We start from the raw sequence: 23165 nt of genomic DNA, 5'->3' as shown, positions 1-23165 counted from the left end.
GGGATCAATAAAGGAATATCTTATCTTATCTTATCACACACACACACACACACACCTACACACACACACACACACACACACACACACACACACACACACACACACACACACACACACACACACACACACACACACACACACACACACACACACACACACACACACACACACACACACACACACACGTGTGCACGAGCAGCCTGCTGCTTGGTGGAGATAATGAGGAAAAAAAGACAAGATGGCTGACCTGCATGTTGTCGGTAGCGTCCCCCAGCAGACCACCAAAAGTGATGGCGTTTGTCACAGTTCCCAAGTAAATAAACAAGATGGCTGACAGGGCCTGGATGTGAAATACGTCTGTGAAGTCACTAATAAAGAACGGTATTTTTCTCTTGATGTCCAGGATGAGACCCCCGCAAAACCTAGAAAGACACAAACACACCATCAGATAATGGTTTGTCACCTTCCACAATATGCTATTTTGAATACAATAACAAAATAGAATATTGTGCACTATGTACTTTTTTGGAGAATCCAAGAATTAAAAAAAGAAATGTTAGATACATTTTTATCACTGAATAAACATGTTGTCATAATTTCCTTTACAATGTTCTCATATCAATCTGTCCCACTAAGACTGATCCTTTCTGAACCCTCTAAAAGCAACTTGATGTAAAGGAATTTTCCTGTGTTCAAATCGTGTCCTTCAAACCATCATTCTTAATTAATTTATGTTAATTGGTGGCAGTATATTTCTGTGTTCTAGTACATTCTGTCCCATTATCCATAAGTCCCATTGCATAACTTTGTTATATATTTCAGGGACATTAAGTCATGTGATGATTCATCTAATTACCTCAATAAAAAAAGCGTGAGTGATTTTCAGGTGATAAACAATAAGCTGTCGAATAAACAATACGCTGTCAAATAAACAATAAGCTGTTGAATAAACAATAATACGCTGTCAAAATAAACAATAAGCTGTCGAATAAACAATAAGCTGTCGAATAAACAATAAGCTGTCAAAATAAACAATAAGCTGTCAAATAAACAATAAGCTGTCAAATAAACAATAAGCTGTCGAATAAACAATAAGCTGTCGAATAAACAATAAGCTGTCAAATAAACAATAAGCTGTCGAATAAACAATAAGCTGTCAAAATAAACAATAAGCTGTCAAATAAACAATAAGCTGTCAAATAAACAATAAGCTGTCGAATAAACAATAAGCTGTCGAATAAACAATAAGCTGTCAAATAAACAATAAGCTGTCAAATAAACAATAAGCTGTCAAAATAAACAACAAACTGTCAAATAAACATTTGATTCTGATGTGCGCGCAGTTGTTCCTGTTGCCAGTTATCCAAATTATTCTATGAAAGGAACAAGGACACTTTTATATTGGTACAAATAATGGACATTGTGGCTTGGTAATAATAATAATAATAATACCAGTTTCCGCCAGGTACACAATTGGCTGGTTCTAATGTAATGTAGGTGACCATTTCTATTATACCCACGATCTATATCTATATTACCCACAGTGCAAGTTGACTAAATATAACTTAATAGTTATATAATAATAATAATAATAATAATAATAATAATAATAATAATAATAATAATAATAATAATAATAATAATAATAATAATTAATAATAATAATAATAATAATAATAATAATAATAATAATAATAATAATAATAATAATAATAATAATAATAATAATAATAATAATAGTACTTTCCAGTCTTCGTCAGTTCATCTCCTACAGTGTGTCCTCCTCCTCCTCCTTCGTCATGAGGCGTGTCTCCATTCATCTCACCTCTTTCTTTCTTTCTGAAACACACACACACACACACACACGCACACGCTCACACACACACACGCGCACACACACACACACGCTCACACACACACACACACACACACACACACACACACACACACACACACACACACACACACACACACACACACACACACACAGAGTTCAGTCCAGCGGACAGCTCTTTATCATTGATTGGGTATTGCCACTACATGCACAGTTATTGTGGTGATAAACAAAATGATTTCAGGTCAAATATACTAATTTGCTTGTAGATGTGGTGCTACTATAGCTAGCAGCTATCATGAGTGACATGGAAGTTTGGAGGTTAAGATGTGGTGCTACTGTAGCTAGCAGCTATCATGAGTGACATGGACGTTTGGAGGTTAAGATTTGGTGCTACTTTGCTACTTTGGTGCAGGTTTTTTTTTTTTTTTTTTTTTATTCAGATAATGGTTGAAGAAGTGCGTCTTTAGTCGACGGCGAAAGATTGGACGTGTTTCGGCTGTCCTAACTGGGGTGGGTAGTTCATTCCACCATTGTGGGGCAAGGACTGAGAATAGGCGACTTCTCTTTGATGACCCTCCCGGAGCTTGGATAGGAGTAGGTCTGAGGCGGCCAGAAGATGCAGAGCGTAGGGGTCTTGAGGGTGTGTAGTTAGAGACCATTGACCGGAGGTAGGCGGGAGCAGTTCCCTTTGCTAGCAGCTATCATGAGTGACATGGACGTTTGGAGGTTAAGATGTGGTGCTACTGTAGCTAGCAGCTATCATGAGTGACATGGATGTTTGGAGGTTACGATGTGGTGCTACTGTAGCTAGCAGCTATCATGAGTGACATGGATGTTTGGAGGTTACGATGTGGTGCTACTGTAGCTAGCAGCTATCATGAGTGACATGGATGTTTGGAGGTTACGATGTGGTGCTACTGTAGCTAGCAGCTATCATGAGTGACATGGATGTTTGGAGGTTAAGATGTGGTGCTACTGTAGCTAGCAGCTATCATGAGTGACATGGACGTTTGGAGGTTAAGATGTGGTGCTACTGTAGCTAGCAGCTATCATGAGTGACATGGCCGTTTGGAGGTTAAGATGTGGTGCTACTGTAGCTAGCAGCTATCATGAGTGACATGGACGTTTGGAGGTTACGATGTGGTGCTATTGTAGCTAACAGCTATCATGAGTGACATGGCCGCTTTTAACCCCACTCCCCCAGGGATCTGATTCTGCTCATTCATACTTGAGCATTAATGCAGCTGGATGAGCTTATAAGGAATTATAATGCACACACCTGCACACAGGACAGGGTAGGGTGGGACAGTGGTGGAGGGTATGACACTAGACAGTGATGGAGGGTAGAGACAGTGATGGAGGATAGAGCCAGTGATGGGGGGTAGGGACAGTGATGGAGGGTAGAGCAGTGGTGGAGGGTAGGACACTAGACAGTGATGGAGGGTAGAGACAGTGATGGAGGGTAACAGTGATGGAGGGTAGGACAGTGGTGGAGGGTAGGACAGTGGTGAAGGGTAACAGTGATGGGGGGTAGAGACAGTGATGGAGGGTAGGACAGTGGTGGAGGATAGAGACAGTGATGGGGGTAGAGACAGTGATGGAGGGTAGGGACAGTGATGGAGGGTAGGACAGTGATGAAGGGTAACAGTGATGGAGGGTAGGCCAGTGATGGAGGGTAGGACAGTGGTGGAGTGTTACATCCCAATGTATATATTCCCCAGTGTGTGTCTCCATGTGTGTGTGTTCTCCATTTTGTTTCCTCCCTCCAGCCATTGTTCCCTTCCCCATTGGTCCCTGCCAGGCCAATCCTTCCATTATTGCAACACAGCAGTGATTGGTGGATGGCTTTCCAGACTCCAACACTCAATCCACACCACCCAATCATGGATCACCCCACACCTGTTAAAACATGGCTTCTCACTTCAGTCTCTCTCTCTCTCTGGCATGAGGCTAGGCATGTTGTGTTTTTGGTAAACCTGTAACTTTGACAGTATTGCATTTCGTTTATTGGCCTTTGGTGCTTAGTAGTAATTTCCTTGTGTGTGTATGGCCACAGAGAGAGCATTGTTAGTTATAGTTTGTTTTTGTATATATTCTGCTTTTGTTTCTGTATAATTAATGTGTTTTTCTCTCTTTCTCAGGAAGCACAGATGGGGTGAGCTGCCATTTCCTTTGGACATTGTTTTCTCCTGTTTTGGTTAGGTAAGAGTAGTTTAGGTAATGTAATCTCTTTTACCATAGATTAGATTATGTTTATTTGGAGTATAGTGGTGTTTGTTTGTTGTTTTGGCCTGGGCTCACCCCTGAGCTACATGTGCTTCCTTTGCCTCTATTCAATAAATATCATTGTTGTTTACAAACCTGGTCCATCTTTTCTGTCAACCAACTGTTATGTTACAGCCCTTTACCCTTAGACTCACAGGGGTCGTAACATAAATGGGGGCTCGTCCGGGATCTTGTAACCCGTGTTCAATTGTTGGTTGATGGATTTGGTGAACTGTGTTTGTTTACACTTGTATAGTAATTAATTAATTTGTGTGTAAAAATGGCATTTGTGTAAGAAAAAAATAATGGCAGTTAGTACTTTTGATCTGGGGAAATTCTTGAGCAATCCTACTTGGGAAGCGCTAGATAGCTGCCGCAAGGCAGACTTAGTGGAGATTGCCACACATTTTAAACTCTCGGTTCAACAAAAGCATCTTAAGCAGGATATCAGGTGTCTTGTGGTAGATAAGCTGTTGGAGCAGGGGACGCTTGTTTTACCTGCGGTCTCTGATGAACATGCAAGTCCTCCTGGTGAACCTACGGAAGCACCGCCTTCTGAGGAGCAAGCCCATGGTGCTGAAAAGGCAGGTGTGAACGTCACATTGCCACATTTTCACTTGACCTCTCCTGTGTCAACTGGGTCTCGAGAAGGGGCCCAGGTCAAGGTTAGAATAGCACGTCTCCAGATGGAGGCTCAGGAGAAGGCACAAGCACGTGAGGCGGAGTATCGGCTTCGTAGAATGGAGCTTGAGGCAGAAAATGAAAGGGCTGTTAACATTCGTAGGTTGGAGCTTGAGCATGAAGTGGAAAAAGAGCTCAGACTGCGGAGGTTGGAGCTGGAAGTCCTAAGGAGTGAATCCAACTCTGCTACACCAACTCCTCCACAAGGCCCGGGTATGTCCTCCTCCACAGCTTATTCATCACACACTTTTGATATAAGTAAACACATTGCTTTGGTGCCTCCGTTCCGCGAGACAGAAGTTGATACTTATTTTAATGTGTTTGAGCGTATTGCTGCTTCATTGCGCTGGCCAAGAGAGGTCTGGCCTTTGTTGCTTCAATGCAAATTGACTGGTAAAGCCCAAGAGGTTTGTTCAACACTTTCCCTAGAAGATAGTTTACTGTATGATACTGTGAAGGCTGCCATCCTTCGTGCATATGAGCTTGTGCCCGAAGCTTATAGGCAGAGGTTTCGCAGTCACAAGAGAGCTGTCAACCAGACCTTTGTAGAGTTTGCTAGAGAGAAGGGAACTCTCTTTGATAAATGGTGTGCAGCAAGCAAGGCCTCAGATCTTAACTCTCTCAGAGAACTCATTCTATTAGAAGAGTTTAAGAATCGTTTGCCAGAGCGTATTGTAATTTACCTGAGTGAGCAGAAAGTGTCCACTCTGCAGCAAGCTGCTGTATTAGCTGATGAGTTTGCGCTAACCCATAAAACTGTGTTTGTAGATAGGCGTGACTCGTTTCTCCCCCATGATTTCTCTCAGAGACCTTCTGTCCCCAACCATTCAGAATTCACACACCCCGACCAAAAATGTCACCTCCACGCTCAAAAGAGGAGCGGACATGTTACTACTGTCATAAATCTGGTCATGTTATTTCTGACTGTTTAACATTGAAACGTAAGCAGCAACCGTCCTCTCAGAACTTTAGACAACCCAAAGGGGTTGGTCTGATTAAAATGGCACCTGATTCCGATCAACAGATGCACAATGATCAGGATGTTCTCGATCCTTGTTTCAGGCCATTTACTTCCAAGGGTTTAGTTTCCTTGACAGGGGATCCAAAAGATCAGTGTACAGTTCAGATCTTACGAGATACTGGAGCCTCACAATCCTTTATCCTCTCTGATGTACTACCTCTGTCTGAGAAATCTTCCTGTGGTTCTAGTGTCCTAGTTCAAGGTATTGAGATGGGTTTCGTGCCAGCCCCGTTACACTGTATTCATGTACAATCTGATTTGGTCACTGGTTTCTTTAAAATAGGGGTGAGACCTTCCTTGCCAGTTAAAGGCATTTCCTTTATCATGGGAAATGATTTAGCTGGAGGACAGGTGAACGCTGTGCTGGAAGTGTTGGATCACCCAGACACAGATTCTCTACCTGATGACTTGTCACAGAACTTCCCTGAAGTTTTTTCTGCAAGTGTTGTCACTCGGGCTCAATTGAAAAAGAGAGGTGATGAAATTAATTTGTCTGACTCTGTTTTTGCTTCAGCCTTTGTCAGGGAGGAGTTGCTGGCTCCAACTTCTGATACCGCTGACAAACCACAGACTCATAGTAAGGTACCCCCACAGACAACTGTAACTAGTTCCGACACTTTGAAGTTACCCGTTACTCGTGAAATGCTAATTACTGCCCAGAAGGCTGACCCTTCTCTTGCAAAATGTTTCTCTTCTCTTGAAACAGAACAGAGGAGAGAGTTGCATTCTTATTTTGTGGATGAAGGAGTTTTGATGCGTACATGGAGGTCCCATGGTACTAGACTGGCAGAGCATGCACAATCGGAGATAGGGCTACCAGATCAGGTACCAGACTGGAGCACTGTTTATCAGATTGTTGTCCCTGCAGTTTATCGTCAGCATGTACTGTTCTTGGCCCATGACCACCCTTGGTCTGGACACTTGGGAGTCACTAAAACATACAACAGAATACTTCAACATTTCTTTTGGCCCGGTTTGAAGTCCGATGTAGCACAATACTGTCGTACCTGTAGTACTTGTCAGATCACCGGAAAGCCAAACCAGGTAATTCCACCTGCTCCCCTCTGTCCTATACCAGCGGTCGGTGAACCATTTGAACATGTCATAGTTGACTGTGTTGGTCCGTTGCCAAGGACCAAAGCCGGCAATCAGTTTTTGTTGACAATAATGTGTACCGCCACCCGTTTCCCTGAGGCTATCCCTCTTCGCAGAATTACAGCGCCTGTAATAATTAAGGCTTTGACGAAGTTCTTCTCCACGTTTGGACTGCCTAAGGTAGTACAAACGGACCAAGGCACCAACTTCCTGTCTAGGTTATTTGAGCAAGTGTTACAGTCCCTGGGTATCCGACATATAGTGTCCAGTGCCTACCACCCTGAAACTCAGGGGGCTCTAGAACGTTGGCATCAGACCTTAAAGTCCATGCTGCGTAAATATTGCTTAGACACAGAGAAAGATTGGGATGAGGGTGTCCCCCTTGTTCTATTTGCTGCGCGAGAGACCATACAGGAGTCTCTTGGTTTCAGTCCTGCTGAGCTCGTTTTTGGGCACACTGTTAGAGGGCCTCTGAAAGTTCTTAAAGAACGGTTCATGTCAAAGGGTGCCAGCACACCCACTAATGTTCTAGATTTTGTTAGCCAGTTTCGAGAGCGACTGCATCAGGCGTGCTCTCTCGCAAAAGAAGCGCTCTCTTCTTCCCAGAGAACTATGAAACGGCACTATGACGAGAAAGCTGTTTCTCGATCTTTCCAGCCAGGTGATAAGGTTCTAGTCCTGTTACCTATCCTTGGTTCTGCTCTTTCCGCTCGTTTTTCCGGACCGTATGCAATAGACAAGAAGATAAGTGATACAGACTATGTGGTTCGCACCCCTGATCGTAAACGTCACTCTCGTGTTTGCCACATCAATATGCTTAAACCATATTTTTCCAGAGATAGTGTGCAGGTGAAGACCTCAGACCAGACAGCCGGACTGGCCGTCTCTGCTGTTGCCTCAACTCCAATAGTTCCGGACTCTCCTGACGTTGGTGGTGAGGATGTAGATGGCTTGGAGTTGCGCAATGCAGCCCATCAGGGTGCTAGATTGTCCAACACTGAGATGTTATTGAACCTGCCCACTCACTTAGCACACTTACCTGAGGAGCAGCGAGAGGACATCACAAATTTGATTCAGGCCTACATGGCTCTGTTTGGTGATGTTCCCTCCTGTACTTCTGTATTGGCCCATGATATTAAAGTTAACAATGCTGTGCCTATCAAGCAACATGCATACCGTGTTAACATCACCAAGAGGGCCATGATGCAACAGGAGGTTGACTATTTGTTAAAACATGGTTTAGCCAAGCCAAGTTGCAGTCCCTGGAGTTCACCTTGCTTGTTAGCTCCCAAATCGGATGGAACTCCTAGATTTTGTACTGATTTCCGAAAGGTAAATGCTGTCACCGTGCCTGATTCCTTCCCACTGCCCCGCATGGAAGATTGTATTGACAACCTTGGATCTGCCACCTATGTTAGCAAACTAGATTTGTTAAAGGGTTACTGGCAGGTCCCTTTGACCCCCCGTGCCTCGGAAATCTCGGCGTTTGTTACTCCTGACAATTTTCTGCAATATACTGTAATGCCTTTTGGAATGCGTAATGCCCCGGCCACTTTCCAGCGACTGGTGACCCTAGTCCTGGCTGGTGTTCCAAATTGTAATGCCTATCTCGATGACCTGGTTGTCTATTCGACCAACTGGCGTGACCACATGACAACCTTGCAAACTGTCTTTGACCGCTTAGCTGGAGCCTCCCTGACCCTTAACCTTGCCAAGTGTGAGTTCGGCAAGGCTACGGTTACCTATCTTGGTAAGCAGGTAGGACAAGGCCAAGTGCGTCCGGTGGATGCAAAAATATCTGCAATCACAACTTTTCCAGTGCCTACTACTAGGCGGGAATTGCGTAGATTCCTTGGGATGGCTGGGTATTACCGTGGTTTTTGCCGGAACTTTTCTTCTGTCGTCACTTCTCTCACTAGCCTGTGTAGCCCGTCCAAACCATTCATTTGGACAGCTGATTGTCAAAATGCATTTGATAGTGTTAAAGCTCTCTTATGCAGTTCCCCTGTTCTCTCTGCTCCAGATTTCTCCCTGCCGTTCCAGCTGGAGGTGGATGCCAGCGGGGTGGGAGCTGGAGGGGTGTTATTACAGGAAGATCACGATGGTGTCAGTCACCCGGTTTGTTATTTCTCCCGGAAATTTAACAAACATCAACTAAACTATTCCACTATTGAAAAGGAGACTTTGGCTATGTTGTATGCGTTGCAACATTTTGAGGTGTATGTCGGTTCGAGCGTATTACCAGTGGTAGTATACACCGACCACAACCCATTGGTTTTTCTGTCGCGGATGTACAACCACAATCAGCGCCTCATGCGTTGGGCGCTCATAGTGCAAAATTATAACCTCAGCATAAAGCATAAGAAGGGGTCTGAGAATGTGTTGGCGGATGCTCTGTCTCGTAGTTGAAATCTCTGTTGCTGTCGACTCGTTGTCTATTGCTGTCGACTTGTTCTATTTTGCTGTCTACTCGGTCTATGTTGCTGTGGACTCGTTTTATGTTGCTGTCGACTCAGTCTCTCTTGCCGTCAAGTGTGGTTGTTGTACCAACTGCTAGTTTTTTTTATAGCTCTTTGTTTTGGAGTGCATGTTAACTCGGAGATGTTGAAAAACATGTTTAGTTGGTGTTAAGTGTCACAGATGGGGTGAGCTGCCATTTCCTTTGGACATTGTTTTCTCCTGTTTTGGTTAGGTAAGAGTAGTTTAGGTAATGTAATCTCTTTTACCATAGATTAGATTATGTTTATTTGGAGTATAGTGGTGTTTGTTTGTTGTTTTGGCCTGGGCTCACCCCTGAGCTACATGTGCTTCCTTTGCCTCTATTCAATAAATATCATTGTTGTTTACAAACCTGGTCCATCTTTTCTGTCAACCAACTGTTATGTTACAGCCCTTTACCCTTAGACTCACAGGGGTCGTAACATGGAGGATAGAGGGAGTGATGGAGGGTAGAGACAGTGGTGGAGGGTAGAGACAGTGATGGAGGGTAGAGACAGTGGTGGAGGGTAGGGACAGTGATGGAGGGTAGGGACAGTGATGGAGGGTAGAGACAGTGGTGGAGGGTAGAGACAGTGGTGGAGGGTAGAGACAGTGGTGGAGGGTAGGGACAGTGGTGGAGGGTAGATACAGTGATGGAGGGTAGAGACAGTGGTGGAGGGTAGGGACAGTGATGCAGGGTAGAGACAGTGATGGAGGGTAGAGACAGTGGTGGAGGGTAGAGACAGTGATGGAGGGTAGAGACAGTGATGGAGGGTAGAGACAGTGGTGGAGGGTAGGGACAGTGATGGAGGGTAGGGACAGTGATGCAGGGTAGAGACAGTGATGGAGGGTAGAGACAGTGGTGGAGGGTAGAGACAGTGATGGAGGGTAGAGACAGTGGTGGAGGGTAGGGACAGTGATGGAGGGTAGAGACAGTGATGGAGGGTAGAGACAGTGATGGAGGGTAGAGACAGTGGTGGAGGGTAGAGACAGTGATGGAGGCAGTGATGGAGGGTAGAGACAGTGATGGAGGGTAGAGACAGTGGTGGAGGGTAGAGACAGTGATGGAGGGTAGAGACAGTGGTGGAGGGTAGAGACAGTGATGGAGGCAGTGATGGAGGGTAGAGACAGTGATGGAGGGTAGAGACAGTGGTGGAGGGTAGAGACAGTGATGGAGGGTAGAGACAGTGGTGGAGGGTAGAGACAGTGATGGAGGGTAGAGACAGTGGTGGAGGGTAGAGACAGTGATGGAGGGTAGGGACAGTGATGGAGGGTAGAGACAGTGATGGAGGGTAGAGACAGTGATGGAGGGTAGAGACAGTGGTGGAGGGTAGGGACAGTGATGGAGGGTAGAGACAGTGATGGAGGGTAGATACAGTGGTGGAGGGTAGGACAGTGATGGAGGGTAGGGACAGTGATGGAGGGTAGAGACAGTGGTGGAGGGTAGGGACAGTGATAGAGGGTAGAAACAGTGATAGAGGGTAGAGACAGTGGTGGAGGGTAGAGACAGTGATGGAGGGTATGACAGTGATGGAGGGTAGAGACAGTGGTGGAGGGTAGAGACAGTGATGGAGGGTAGAGACAGTGATGGAGGGTAGAGACAGTGGTGGAGGGTAGAGACAGTGATGGAGGGTATGACAGTGATGGAGGGTAGAGAAAGTGATGGAGGGTAGAGACAGTGATGGAGGGTAGAGACAGTGGTGGAGGGTAGAGACAGTGATGGAGGGTAGAGACAGTGATGGAGGGTAGAGACAGTGGTGGAGGGTAGAGACAGTGATGGAGGGTAGAGACAGTGATGGAGGGTAGAGACAGTGATGGAGGGTAGAGACAGTGGTGGAGGGTAGGGACAGTGATGGAGGGTAGAGACAGTGATGGAGGGTAGAGACAGTGATGGAGGGTAGAGACAGTGGTGGAGGGTAGAGACAGTGATGGAGGCAGTGATGGAGGGTAGAGACAGTGATGGAGGGTAGAGACAGTGGTGGAGGGTAGAGACAGTGATGGAGGGTAGAGACAGTGGTGGAGGGTAGAGACAGTGATGGAGGGTAGAGACAGTGGTGGAGGGTAGAGACAGTGATGGAGGGTAGAGACAGTGATGGAGGGTAGAGACAGTGATGGAGGGTAGGGACAGTGATGGAGGGTAGGACAGTGATGGAGGGTAGAGACAGTGATGGAGGGTAGAGACAGTGGTGGAGGGTAGGGACAGTGATGGAGGGTAGAGACAGTGATAGAGGGTAGAGACAGTGATGGAGGGTAGAGACAGTGATGGAGGGTAGAGACAGTGATAGAGGGTAGAGACAGTGATGGAGGGTAGAGACAGTGATGGAGGGTAGAGACAGTGGTGGAGGGTAGAGACAGTGGTGGAGGGTAGAGACAGTGGTGGAGGGTAGGGACAGTGATGGAGGGTAGAGACAGTGATGGAGGGTAGGGACAGTGATGGAGGGTAGGGACAGTGGTGGAGGGTAGGGACAGTGATGGAGGGTAGAGACAGTGATGGAGGGTATGACAGTGATGGAGGGTAGAGACAGTGGTGGAGGGTAGAGACAGTGATGGAGGGTAGAGACAGTGATGGAGGGTAGAGACAGTGGTGGAGGGTAGAGACAGTGATGGAGGGTATGACAGTGATGGAGGGTAGAGACAGTGGTGGAGGGTAGGGACAGTGATGGAGGGTAGAGACAGTGATGGAGGGTAGGGACAGTGATGGAGGGTAGGGACAGTGGTGGAGGGTAGAGACAGTGATGGAGGGTAGAGACAGTGGTGGAGGGTAGGACAGTGATGGAGGGTAGATACAGTGGTGGAGGGTAGGGACAGTGATAGAGGGTAGAAACAGTGATAGAGGGTAGAGACAGTGGTGGAGGGTAGAGACAGTGATGGAGGGTATGACAGTGATGGAGGGTAGAGACAGTGGTGGAGGGTAGAGACAGTGATGGAGGGTAGAGACAGTGATGGAGGGTAGAGACAGTGGTGGAGGGTAGAGACAGTGATGGAGGGTATGACAGTGATGGAGGGTAGAGAAAGTGATGGAGGGTAGAGACAGTGATGGAGGGTAGAGACAGTGGTGGAGGGTAGAGACAGTGATGGAGGGTAGAGACAGTGGTGGAGGGTAGAGACAGTGATGGAGGGTAGAGACAGTGGTGGAGGGTAGGGACAGTGATGGAGGGTAGAGACAGTGATGGAGGGTAGAGACAGTGATGGAGGGTAGGGACAGTGGTGGAGGGTAGGGACAGTGATAGAGGGTAGAAACAGTGATGGAGGGTAGAGACAGTGATGGAGGGTAGAGACAGTGATGGAGGGTATGACAGTGATGGAGGGTAGAGAAAGTGATGGAGGGTAGAGACAGTGATGGAGGGTAGAGACAGTGGTGGAGGGTATGACAGTGATGGAGGGTAGAGAAAGTGATGGAGGGTAGAGACAGTGATGGAGGGTAGAGACAGTGGTGGAGGGTAGAGACAGTGATGGAGGGTAGAGACAGTGATGGAGGGTAGAGACAGTGGTGGAGGGTAGAGACAGTGATGGAGGGTAGAGACAGTGGTGGAGGGTAGAGACAGTGATGGAGGGTAGAGACAGTGATGGAGGGTAGGGACAGTGGTGGAGGGTAGAGACAGTGATGGAGGGTAGGGACAGTGGTGGAGGGTAGGGACAGTGATGGAGGGTAGAGACAGTGATGGAGGGTAGAAACAGTGATAGAGGGTAGAAACAGTGATGGAGGGTAGAGACAGTGATGGAGGGTAGAGACAGTGATGGAGGGTAGAGACAGTGATGGAGGGTAGAGACAGTGATGGAGGGTAGAGACAGTGATGGAGGGTAGAGACAGTGATGGAGGGTAGAGACAGTGGTGGAGGGTAGACAGTGGTGGAGGGTAGAGACAGTGATAGAGGGTAGAAACAGTGATAGAGGGTAGAAACAGTGATGGAGGGTAGAGACAGTGATGGAGGGTAGAGACAGTGGTGGAGGGTAGAGACAGTGATGGAGGGTAGAGACAGTGATGGAGGGTAGAGACAGTGGTGGAGGGTAGAGACAGTGATAGAGGGTAGAAACAGTGATAGAGGGTAGAAACAGTGGTGGAGGGTAGAGACAGTGGTGGAGGGTAGGGACAGTGATAGAGGGTAGAAACAGTGGTGGAGGGTAGAGACAGTGATGGAGGGTAGAGACAGTGGTGGAGGGTAGAGACAGTGATGGAGGGTAGAGACAGTGATGGAGGGTAGAGACAGTGATGGAGGGTAGAGACAGTGATGGAGGCAGTGATGGAGGGTAGACAGTGATGGAGGGTAGAGGCAGTGATGGAGGGTAGAGACAGTGATGGAGGGTAGAGACAGTGATGGAGGCAGTGATGGAGGGTAGAGCAGTGGTGGAGGACTTCCAGTGAGCAACAACATCAAGGGACTTTCAACAGTAGTGGAACCAAACAGCCACAAAGTTAGTCTATTGAATATACAGTATGCTATATTATACAGTATGAAGTAGGCAGTTTCACAGTTTAGCCGTTCTGATATAAAGATATAATTTTTTTTTTTATTTACTCAGTTTATTTGATCAGGGACAGTGCATATCAATCAACAGTTATACATTTATAAATGAATACCGTAAATATGCCAACGTTAGCAGGGTTGCTAGTTTTCAGTTGTAGTCCCTGGGCTAGATGTTTAAGCCAGAACATATTAATATTGAATCAATTCTGTAGCATAGGCTATATAGTTAACCTTCTCTAATAGTAGCAATCCATACAGGTTGCAGGCATCCTGGTTTTAGCAGGGGTCTTCTATTTGATTCAGGGACACAATTACTAATACCATATCTGTTTCCTTTTCTTGATATGACTTTTCAATTGCAAATACATCAGGCACATAGAAACGGTCAGCCAGGACAGAACACCTCCTGTATTGTCCCTGACCTCAGACATGTGGTGCTCACATCCTACGTTATAAAACCTCTGAGGCCCTCAGACCAGTGATAACTAAAGAAGAACCAGGTGCAGAAACCTTTTGTCAGCGGAGGGGAGAGACTTGGGAGGCTCTATCCTGATGGCGGGGTCCCACTCTCCGGGGGGCAGCACGATCACCTCATCAAGGAACTCATCAATGCCCGCCAGCAGGTCTAGTCTGTCCTTGGCCTTGTATGCGATGTCGTGAAAGATCTTAACAGAACACAAGACAGTCAGTACAATAGCGTCTCATGAATGGACCACAGTTGTAGTCGATACACTTTCAATTCAAAATGTAAATTGTCAGTGCAATTAATTTATTATTTTTAGATTGATATGTTGTTTGACTAATGTGTTTTTTCCTTTCTTAATTTTTTTTCTCCATCAAATCCACTTACTACAGTAAACATTAATGGTTGGTTTAACTACCTGAACTGCTAAAAGAAACGTGTCGTAGGACATAGACCGCAGAAGTGAAGGAACATTTGGTCTCGCCACATGGTTAAAAAAAACTGTACTTTACATTTTTGCTATCAGATAAAAGAAAAAAGGAAAAATGTTGCCTCTCTTTGCTAGAGACACACAGCTGTAGTCCAGTGGGTCTAATCTACAAACCAAAACTCAAAAAAAGAGAGGGGGCTGAAATTCACACAGACATTAATTTATAGAGAGGCACAGAACTGTCACAGAGACATTCATTTAAATAGAGGGGCTGAACTGTCACAGATACATTAATTTAAAGAAAGGGGCTGAACTGTCACAGAGACATTCATTTTCATCATCATCTTCTGTCCGACCTACAACGTCTAAACCATGCCTGTGGTTTTGCTGGGTTAAGTACTTCTATTCTATTCACATATGCTTACTACATCTATTATCTATTGCTATGTCCGCCCATCACAAACACGCAAACTGTCTAACGCCTGTCCCTGTCTCCCCGTCTCCCTGTGAGTGGATGTCTCGTGGTGATGACCGGAGTGGTGGACGTCCCCTGATGATGGCCGGGAGGATGCGATCCTCTCTATGCCGCCCCCATACCTCAAATGGATCCGTCATCAGCTCTATTTTCAATCTTTCAAAATGCTCTTATGTACCCCAGTTGCTATTGCATGTACTTATTTGTGTTTCATTACACGTATATGTACATGCTTATCAACTGTTTCGCCTGTTTTATAGCAACACTACTATCACCGACATCTAAGATGGGAGATCCCACCTTGAACGGCCCGTCTAAGGTTTCTCCCCTCCACATTTCCTGCAGTGCTTTTTTCCGATTGCTAGGTTTTTAGTGAGTTTTTCCTTACCTTCGCGTGGGGTATGTCTGGGAGTGATACATTTTATTGATTTATTTAACATTTTATTTTGGATTTCCTGGTGTTTTTGTTTCTTCTTGACTTGTTTAAAGAAGACGTGTCCGGCCCATGGGGACATTAACGTGTGTTGTCGGCCTTACAAATAAATTGTATTTGATTTGATTTGATTTCAATAGAGGGGCTGAATTGTCACAGATACATTCATGTAAAGAAAGGGGCAGAACGGTCACAGAGACATTCATGTAAAGGATAAGGCCTTATCGTCAGCACATCCTACGATACCAGCATAACCTACAGTATGTTGTCAACATAAAAGTATTATTAATAGCCAATACATTGATCAAATGGGATTATATAAACAATTAATCAATCAATAGATGAGAGATGAATGGGAGTGAATGCTCTCCAGGTTCTGTAACCGTCAGTTACAATAGGTAATTGAATGGCTATTAATAAAGTCAGGGATTGTGAGGTTGACTTATTGATATAATAATTAATCATTAATATTAATAATTTGGAACCAGGGGGTGGTTGAACCTCTGTGGTCTATTTAGTGGAGTAGAGAGTGAGATAGAACAAGAGTCTGACCTCGTCCGACATGAGCGTGGCGATGGCTCTGCCGATCTCATGGTACGACTTGGCTTTGCCTTTGGGTCCAAGAAGGATGAATAAAAATCTGGAAAAAAAAGCATCAGAAAAACACAGGGTTAATTGGAATACTGCTCTTTCCTAAGAAGCTGTGCATTAATTCATTGAGTTAACCCTTCCACTGCCACACTACCAAATTAATGGTTAACCCTTTCACTGCGACAATACAGAAGGTTAACCCTTTCACTGCCACACAACAAAGGGATAACCCTTTCACTACCACACTACAGAAGGTTAACCTTTTACTACCACACTACAGAATGCTACAGTACACTGTCATGTATTTTTTATTCCTGTTTGGAGAAGATTGATTGATTCTGTGTTACTGAAAATGTGCATACTGTGAGGGATCATTTTGACCTTTAATTATAGCGCCCCCATCAGGCCAAATGATTCATATTCCAGGGGTCACGTCCCTGGTCTGCTGTTAGACTACAGTAGGTGACAAGTTTCATCCACCATGGCTTTTTAGTTGTAGAGCTATGCTGAGCACACACGCACGCACGCAAGCTCTACATTGACCAGCTAAACTAATAGTTCTGGCCTCACACTTAAGGACATCCCAGAGCTGATGAAAATAGGATCAGGAGGATGTAACTTAATTTTGGTCCACATTTGTGTAGGAACCCTAATGTTCATGATGGGAAGACCCAATCCAAGTTCAGTATAAGCAATGATAGATGTCAACATCAAAACAATTCTGCGTATCCAACTGGTTTAGGTAAGGGCTACTAGGGCTCCACCGACTGCAGAAATGTTTCCTCTACTGAGCACAGCTTTCTAGTTGTCTATTACTGTTCCCAGATATTTCTATTGTCATATTTGACTATTTGATTATATTTTCATACTGATTGGCTGATGTGACAACTTCCTCTTTGCAGTGTTGGAGACACTTTTAAGGCATGTTGATTTAGTGCGCCTGGGCTCACATGAAGTGGCCTGGTCAGCCTTAGCATGTTGGTGAGCATTAGCATGTTGGTCAGCCTTAGCATGTTGGTGAGCCTTAGCATGTTGGTCAGCCTTAGCATGTTGGTGAGCCTTAGCATGTTGGTGAGCCTTAGCATGTTGGTGAGCCTTAGCATGTTGGTGAGTTGTTTTTAGCCTCAAGTCTCAACTACCTTGTGGGAACAGGGACCTCAGTAAGTGCTCCCAGCATCACAGCTTGCTGTAGGCGAACAAATGCTACAAAGGGCGAGTCCAGGAAGTCCACCTCCCCCACCAACACATTGGAGGCCTCTGCGTCTCTGGGCAACTTCTTCATGAACTTGTTCTTCAACTGAAAAGAGGGAACAGGACGACAATTATGTTCACAGCAGCAGCCACCCCCCGTTAACAAGTTATATCAAAGTAATTCGAATTCAAACCTGTCCCATTCAACCAAAATTCCAAACCCCTCGTTTCCCAATGGGGAAAGTCAATAAGTGACGAGACAGAACAGAAGCCTGCATTGCTCTCTACAGTATATGGAGCATGACAAGACGTATGAGGACACGAGGTCAGGAAGGACCTGTACCTCCACAGGGACTCCATGTTAAATCAGCAGGAGACTGAATTCCTGGGTCTGTGTCTCCCAGGAACCGTTGGTGAACGACTTTGCCAATTAAGTGTCCCTTTTATCGTCAATGAAAGACTGAGACACCACTTTAAAGAGGCTGTAATGTCCCTGTGTGTCAACATCCACTTTCTTAGTCACAGGGACGGTAAGATGTTTGATGGTGTGCCTCTTGCAGTGTGAGTAATAAAACAGAAGATTAGCAACTGTGGGTCTGTCTATACTGTAAGCCTGTCTGTACTGTACGTCTGTCTGTACATTTCCCAGAAATACATAAAAAAAAAAGAAATACAGGGAAGTAACTTCCTAATCCAATACATTTTTAAGACATTATGTAAGACCGTTCTAAGACTTTTAAAGGCCTACAATTCTGATTATTAAATGTACGACTTTTTCCCTGCGGGAACCCTGAGATATATGACCTCATAAATGGTACATTTAAATTGCAGTTAATGCAAGGAAACAAAAATAATGCTATTAAGTGTCTACATGACAGCAGGCAGTCCAAAACCAAATGTCCAAAACTGCTAAATGTTTTGGATGCTGTCGGGCTACATTTTCCTATGGTTTAAAAAGTTTAAACAGTCATTGATATTGTTATGGCCTAGCCATATATAATGAATGAATGAATGAAAAGGTTTATTTTTGAACATGTATTCTCCATATTCCTCAAAAAAAATCACAATATCAAGCTCCGTCATATACATAACAATCATAATGAAAAAGAAATTAAGCAGAAAGTCAAGAGCAATTAGCAATTAGTTTGTTGACATGTTCAAAAAAGGAGTAGAGGGAAGCTAAGCTTATTGATCCCTACCCCCTTACATTTAAATTACATAAAATTGTACTTGATTTAACATAATTTAGAATAATACATACTATACTTTTACTTATAGTACAAAACGAAAAAACTTGAGTCGCTTGACAGCAGTAAATACAACACAACACTACATAACACAATATAACATAACTTTGTTTATCCGCATGACTCAATTCTATATTTCTCTAATGTGTATTTTTTAAGCTGCTTTTTAAATTGTGCAATATGTTTACTCATTTTGATGTATTCAGGTAAGTCATTCCACAACTTCACTCCACAAACGGATATGCACATGCTTTTCAGCGTAGTGTGTACCATTGGTTGTTTAAGATTTATAATTCTTAATATTATTATAGTAATAATGATATATTATTATCATTATATTTATAGTTTATAATGATTACATGTTCAACTATTCGGATTAAAACAAAGGGACCTGTTCCATTTTTGTGTTTCTTAGTACGAGACATTGGCAAACAACAACCAGTGACATTGGCAACTTACAGTGAAAGGTAAGTTACTTGAAAAGGGAACACCTTTTAATAAAATGTTAAATGAGTCTACTCATGATATTGCACCATGTTTCCATTGTTTGATGTCACAGTGGGTATGTGTGCTCAAGTTTATAAATGAGAAAAACGTGAGGGTCCAGTATAGTGCTTTGATCCATAATAGATTAACTTAATCAATAAAAAAGGATAATCAACCCAATATCACATATTGCATACTCGTGTGATTAATAAATAAAACTTGAAAGACCACGAATCATAAACACAGATAAGATTGACAAGTAATGTCACCGTGTTACATATTAACTTCAAAAGCACCTGATGGAAAACATTTACCAAGATGCACCCGACAAGAACAACCTATAATGAAGGACTTCAGGGAGATTCAGGGAGCTTCAGTTGTGCTGTCTGGACAATCAAACAAAGAAGCTAAGCAGGAGTTTGTTTAGGTGCTTAATTTTCCCATAAGGACTTTCCACCATTTAAAATAAAACATTAAAAAACACTTTTCTTTTTTAAATGCCATTTTCATTTACATTTTCAAAATGTCAGAGGATGAGCATTGAGCACAATACAACATAAACATGAAGATGCTGTTGGGTCAAGACACAGTCAGACCGTCAGTTTACAGTCAGTTTACAGTCAGTTTGGAAGAATAACAAAAAGTCCTTTGGTGAAACGCAATTTTCCCATTAACCCCGCATGCAGCATCAAGGACAAAATTACTGGTAAACGGTTCATTCCTGCCATAGGTGGAAAGAAATACACAGGGGCTTGTCATGAGGACCTGACCACGTGAGAGATCTATTGAGCCTGTCCATCTCAAACACAGAAACACAGCATATCTCTCTCTCTCTCTCTCTCTCTCTCTCTCTCTCTCTCTCTCTCTCTCTCTCTCTCTCTCTCTCTCTCTTATACTCAATCCATACTTATCTACTGCCAGTGCCTACACTGCCTACAACTATCTTACACTGTACTCATAACTACCTAACTACCTGCCTCACTGTACTCATAACTACCTACCCCATTGTGCTCATACCTATCTACCTCACTGTACTCATAACTACATACCTCACTGTACACATACATACCTACCTATCTATATATGATATGTTATTATTAGGTATACCACTGGCTAGTATGGTTTTGTACTATAGTGTATTCATACTTGTACCACTGTATATAATAATACTGTAGCTTTGTCATATACAGTATAATATTCCACATATTACACTGTATACTGCAAAGTAACAGTATACTTTACTGTTAATTTGCACTCTGGTTAGATGCCAACTTCATTTTGTTGTACTGTACTTGTGCTGTGCAATGATAATACAATTGAATCTACTGTAATCTTTGACTAACGGTAGGGGGGTGCTATGGGACCTGGACATCAGACAAGGAGGCGTTATGGGACCTGGACATCAGACAGGGGGTGGGCTGAGAACCACTGATCTAGGTGCTCATTAAAAATAGAGACCAGCAAGGACAGGTTAAACACTGACAAAGTCCAACAGCCAGACTGAAGCCAGGTTAATAATTCAGATAAAACTACATCCACCCTTTTCTCCTCCTCACATAGTGGGTGTTTACAGATCTCCAATCTGTCTCCCCCTAGACAATCTGTCTCCCCCTAGACAATCTGTCTCCTACTAGACAATCTGTCTCCCCTAGACAATCTGTCTCCTCCTAGACAATCTGTCTCCCCTTAGACAATCTGAACATGTGCTCCTTTCTATGCAAATGAGCCTCATTGCAAAAACACACCAATGCACAAAGATTGCCGCTAATTGCCACGCGCATTAAAGTAACGCTATGTCATTGCCAGCGGGAAACACGTCAATGAAAAGTGTATTCGGGAGTATATGAGATATTCTCTTAAATAAACATTAAATAAAACTTAATTTCTCACTCTAAAAATATTCCTGAATCTGAAATAATTGTCCCTGGCACACAGTGCCTAACTTCGACCAAAAGATTCAGCACCATGGACAGGTCTGCTCAAACGAATTTCTTTTAGGATGACATGACAAACCAAATTGGACAATTTGGTACCATCTGGGTGGGCAAATTCTAGATGTGATTATTTTATTCCTATACATCCCTAGATTGTGTTTTGATATGATAAGACATTTTGGTTTTGTAGCTTATAAGTGGTTAAAAAAAACTGAGTTTTCGCAAAACAAGTCTCCTGACATATTTTGCTCCCCTTCATAGATTAGCTCGTAGGTTGGGTTGTGGGGGTACTAGAAACATGACCATGGTCACGTTTCTATGCTCCTGAACATGTAGAGATAAACCCAGAGTCGATCGGACCTTCTTATACTGAGCTATGGTAACCTTATTATATTACCACATAATATCTCCGAAAAACAATGAGGCATTTACCTGTAGGGGGTAGGTGCACGAATGCTAACATAGCTCAGCGTAGGAAGGTCCGATCGACTCTGGGTTTATCTCTACATGTTCAGGAGCATAGAAATGTGATCATGGTCATGTCTCTAGTACCCCCAAGACCCGACCTACGAGCAAATCTAACCACTAATGCTACAAAACCAAAATGTCTATCATATCAAAACACAATCTAGGGATGTCTCCTCTGTGTTAATGATCAGGTCAGGGTAGCAGCACCTCTGTGTTAATGATCAGGTCAGAGTAGCAACACCTCTGTGTTAATGATCAGGGTAGCAGCACCTCTGTGTTAATGATCAGGGTAGCAGCACCTCTGTGTTAATGATCAGGTCAGGGTAGCAACACCTCTGTGTTAATGATCAGGGTAGCAGCACCTCTGTGTTAATTATCAGGGTAGCAGCACCTCTGGGTTAATGATCGGGGTAGCAGCACCTCTGTGTTAATGATCAGGGTAGCAGAACCTCTGTGTTAATGATCAGGTCAGGGTAGCAGCACCTCTGTGTTAATGATCAGGTCAGAGTAGCAACACCTATGTGTTAATGATCAGGTCAGGGTAGCAACACCTCTGTGTTAATGATCAGGTCAGGGTAGCAGCACCTCTGTGTTAATGATCAGGTCAGGGTAGCAACACCTCTGTGTTAATGATCAGGTCAGGGTAGCAGCACCTCTGTGTTAATGATCAGGTCAGGGTAGCAGCACCTCTGTGTTAATGATCAGGTCAGGGTAGCAACATCTCTGTGTTAATGATCAGGTCAGGGTAGCAACACCTGTGTGTTAATGATCAGGTCAGGGTAGCAGCACCTCTGTGTTAATGATCAGGTCAGAGTAGCAACACCTCTGTGTTAACGATCAGGGTAGCAGCACCTCTGTGTTAATGATCAGGTCAGGGTAGCAACACCTCTGTGTTAACAATCAGGGTAGCAGCACCTCTGTGTTAATGATCAGGTCAGGGTAGCACACATCACAAGGCTTTCAAACCAGACTCGCAAGCTACCGCAAGCACAGAACTGCGCTGAGTAGATAACTGGTAGATAATTCAATGGTGTGTGCACTGCCTTGAAACACCACATTATGACCGATAGGGCATACAGACCCTCGTCTGCACCTTTGTTTATACTGTTTAATTTTCTCATACTTTATATTCAGATTGAATTTGATTGCCTATATTTATGTCTTTCTTCTATTACCCTGCAAATACCTGTTTTGACACCCAAGGGGATCAATAAAGTAATATCTTATCTTATCTTAAATCCAGCTAGGCACAGAGTAGAACACTTCTGGGACACCAGCAGCTTTTTCCTGCAGCATACGTCTGGTAAATGAGCTAGAGGCTTGATGAAAAGCACCGTCGATCAAACTGATGGGCACGCTTTTTAAACAATTTGTTGAAGAAGGGGCTCCTCTCGCTCTCCAACATGATGAAACTGGCTGAAGATTCCTCTGAAACGTTAATCATTCTACCCAGTAGGATAGAGAATTCTACCTGCATCCATGCTGCATATAGCCCAAGTGAAGAAGACACATCAGCGCTGTTTCATCCTTTTAGAGTACGAGAGTCCCCACTTTTGAAAACAGAAATGTGCACCCAATAGCCTTAAGCGCCGTTACAGATTACA

The 23165-nt window shown here is 44.1% G+C and overlaps 1 protein-coding gene across 1 annotated transcript in view; it reads right to left on the bottom strand.

Moving 5' to 3' along the window:
* The window catches only part of LOC311224144 (electrogenic sodium bicarbonate cotransporter 1-like), a gene marked incomplete at its 5' end in the record, with an annotated part of 219271 nt that overhangs the window by 68711 nt on the left and 127395 nt on the right, over window positions 1–23165 (bottom strand). The window contains 5 exons of the mRNA XM_084309001.1: window positions 248–422; window positions 1744–1839; window positions 14354–14508; window positions 16197–16284; window positions 17375–17532. Coding sequence (XP_084165127.1) covers window positions 248–422; window positions 1744–1839; window positions 14354–14508; window positions 16197–16284; window positions 17375–17532 — 672 coding nt within the window. The remainder of the gene's footprint in view (window positions 1–247; window positions 423–1743; window positions 1840–14353; window positions 14509–16196; window positions 16285–17374; window positions 17533–23165) is intronic.

The sequence above is a fragment of the Notolepis coatsorum genome (genome assembly GCF_963971535.1).
Source record: "Notolepis coatsorum genome assembly, chromosome: 2".
NCBI lineage: Eukaryota > Metazoa > Chordata > Actinopteri > Aulopiformes > Paralepididae > Notolepis > Notolepis coatsorum.
Note: the sequence above shows the minus strand (reverse complement) of the source record. Positions and strands in the feature narration are given on the sequence as shown.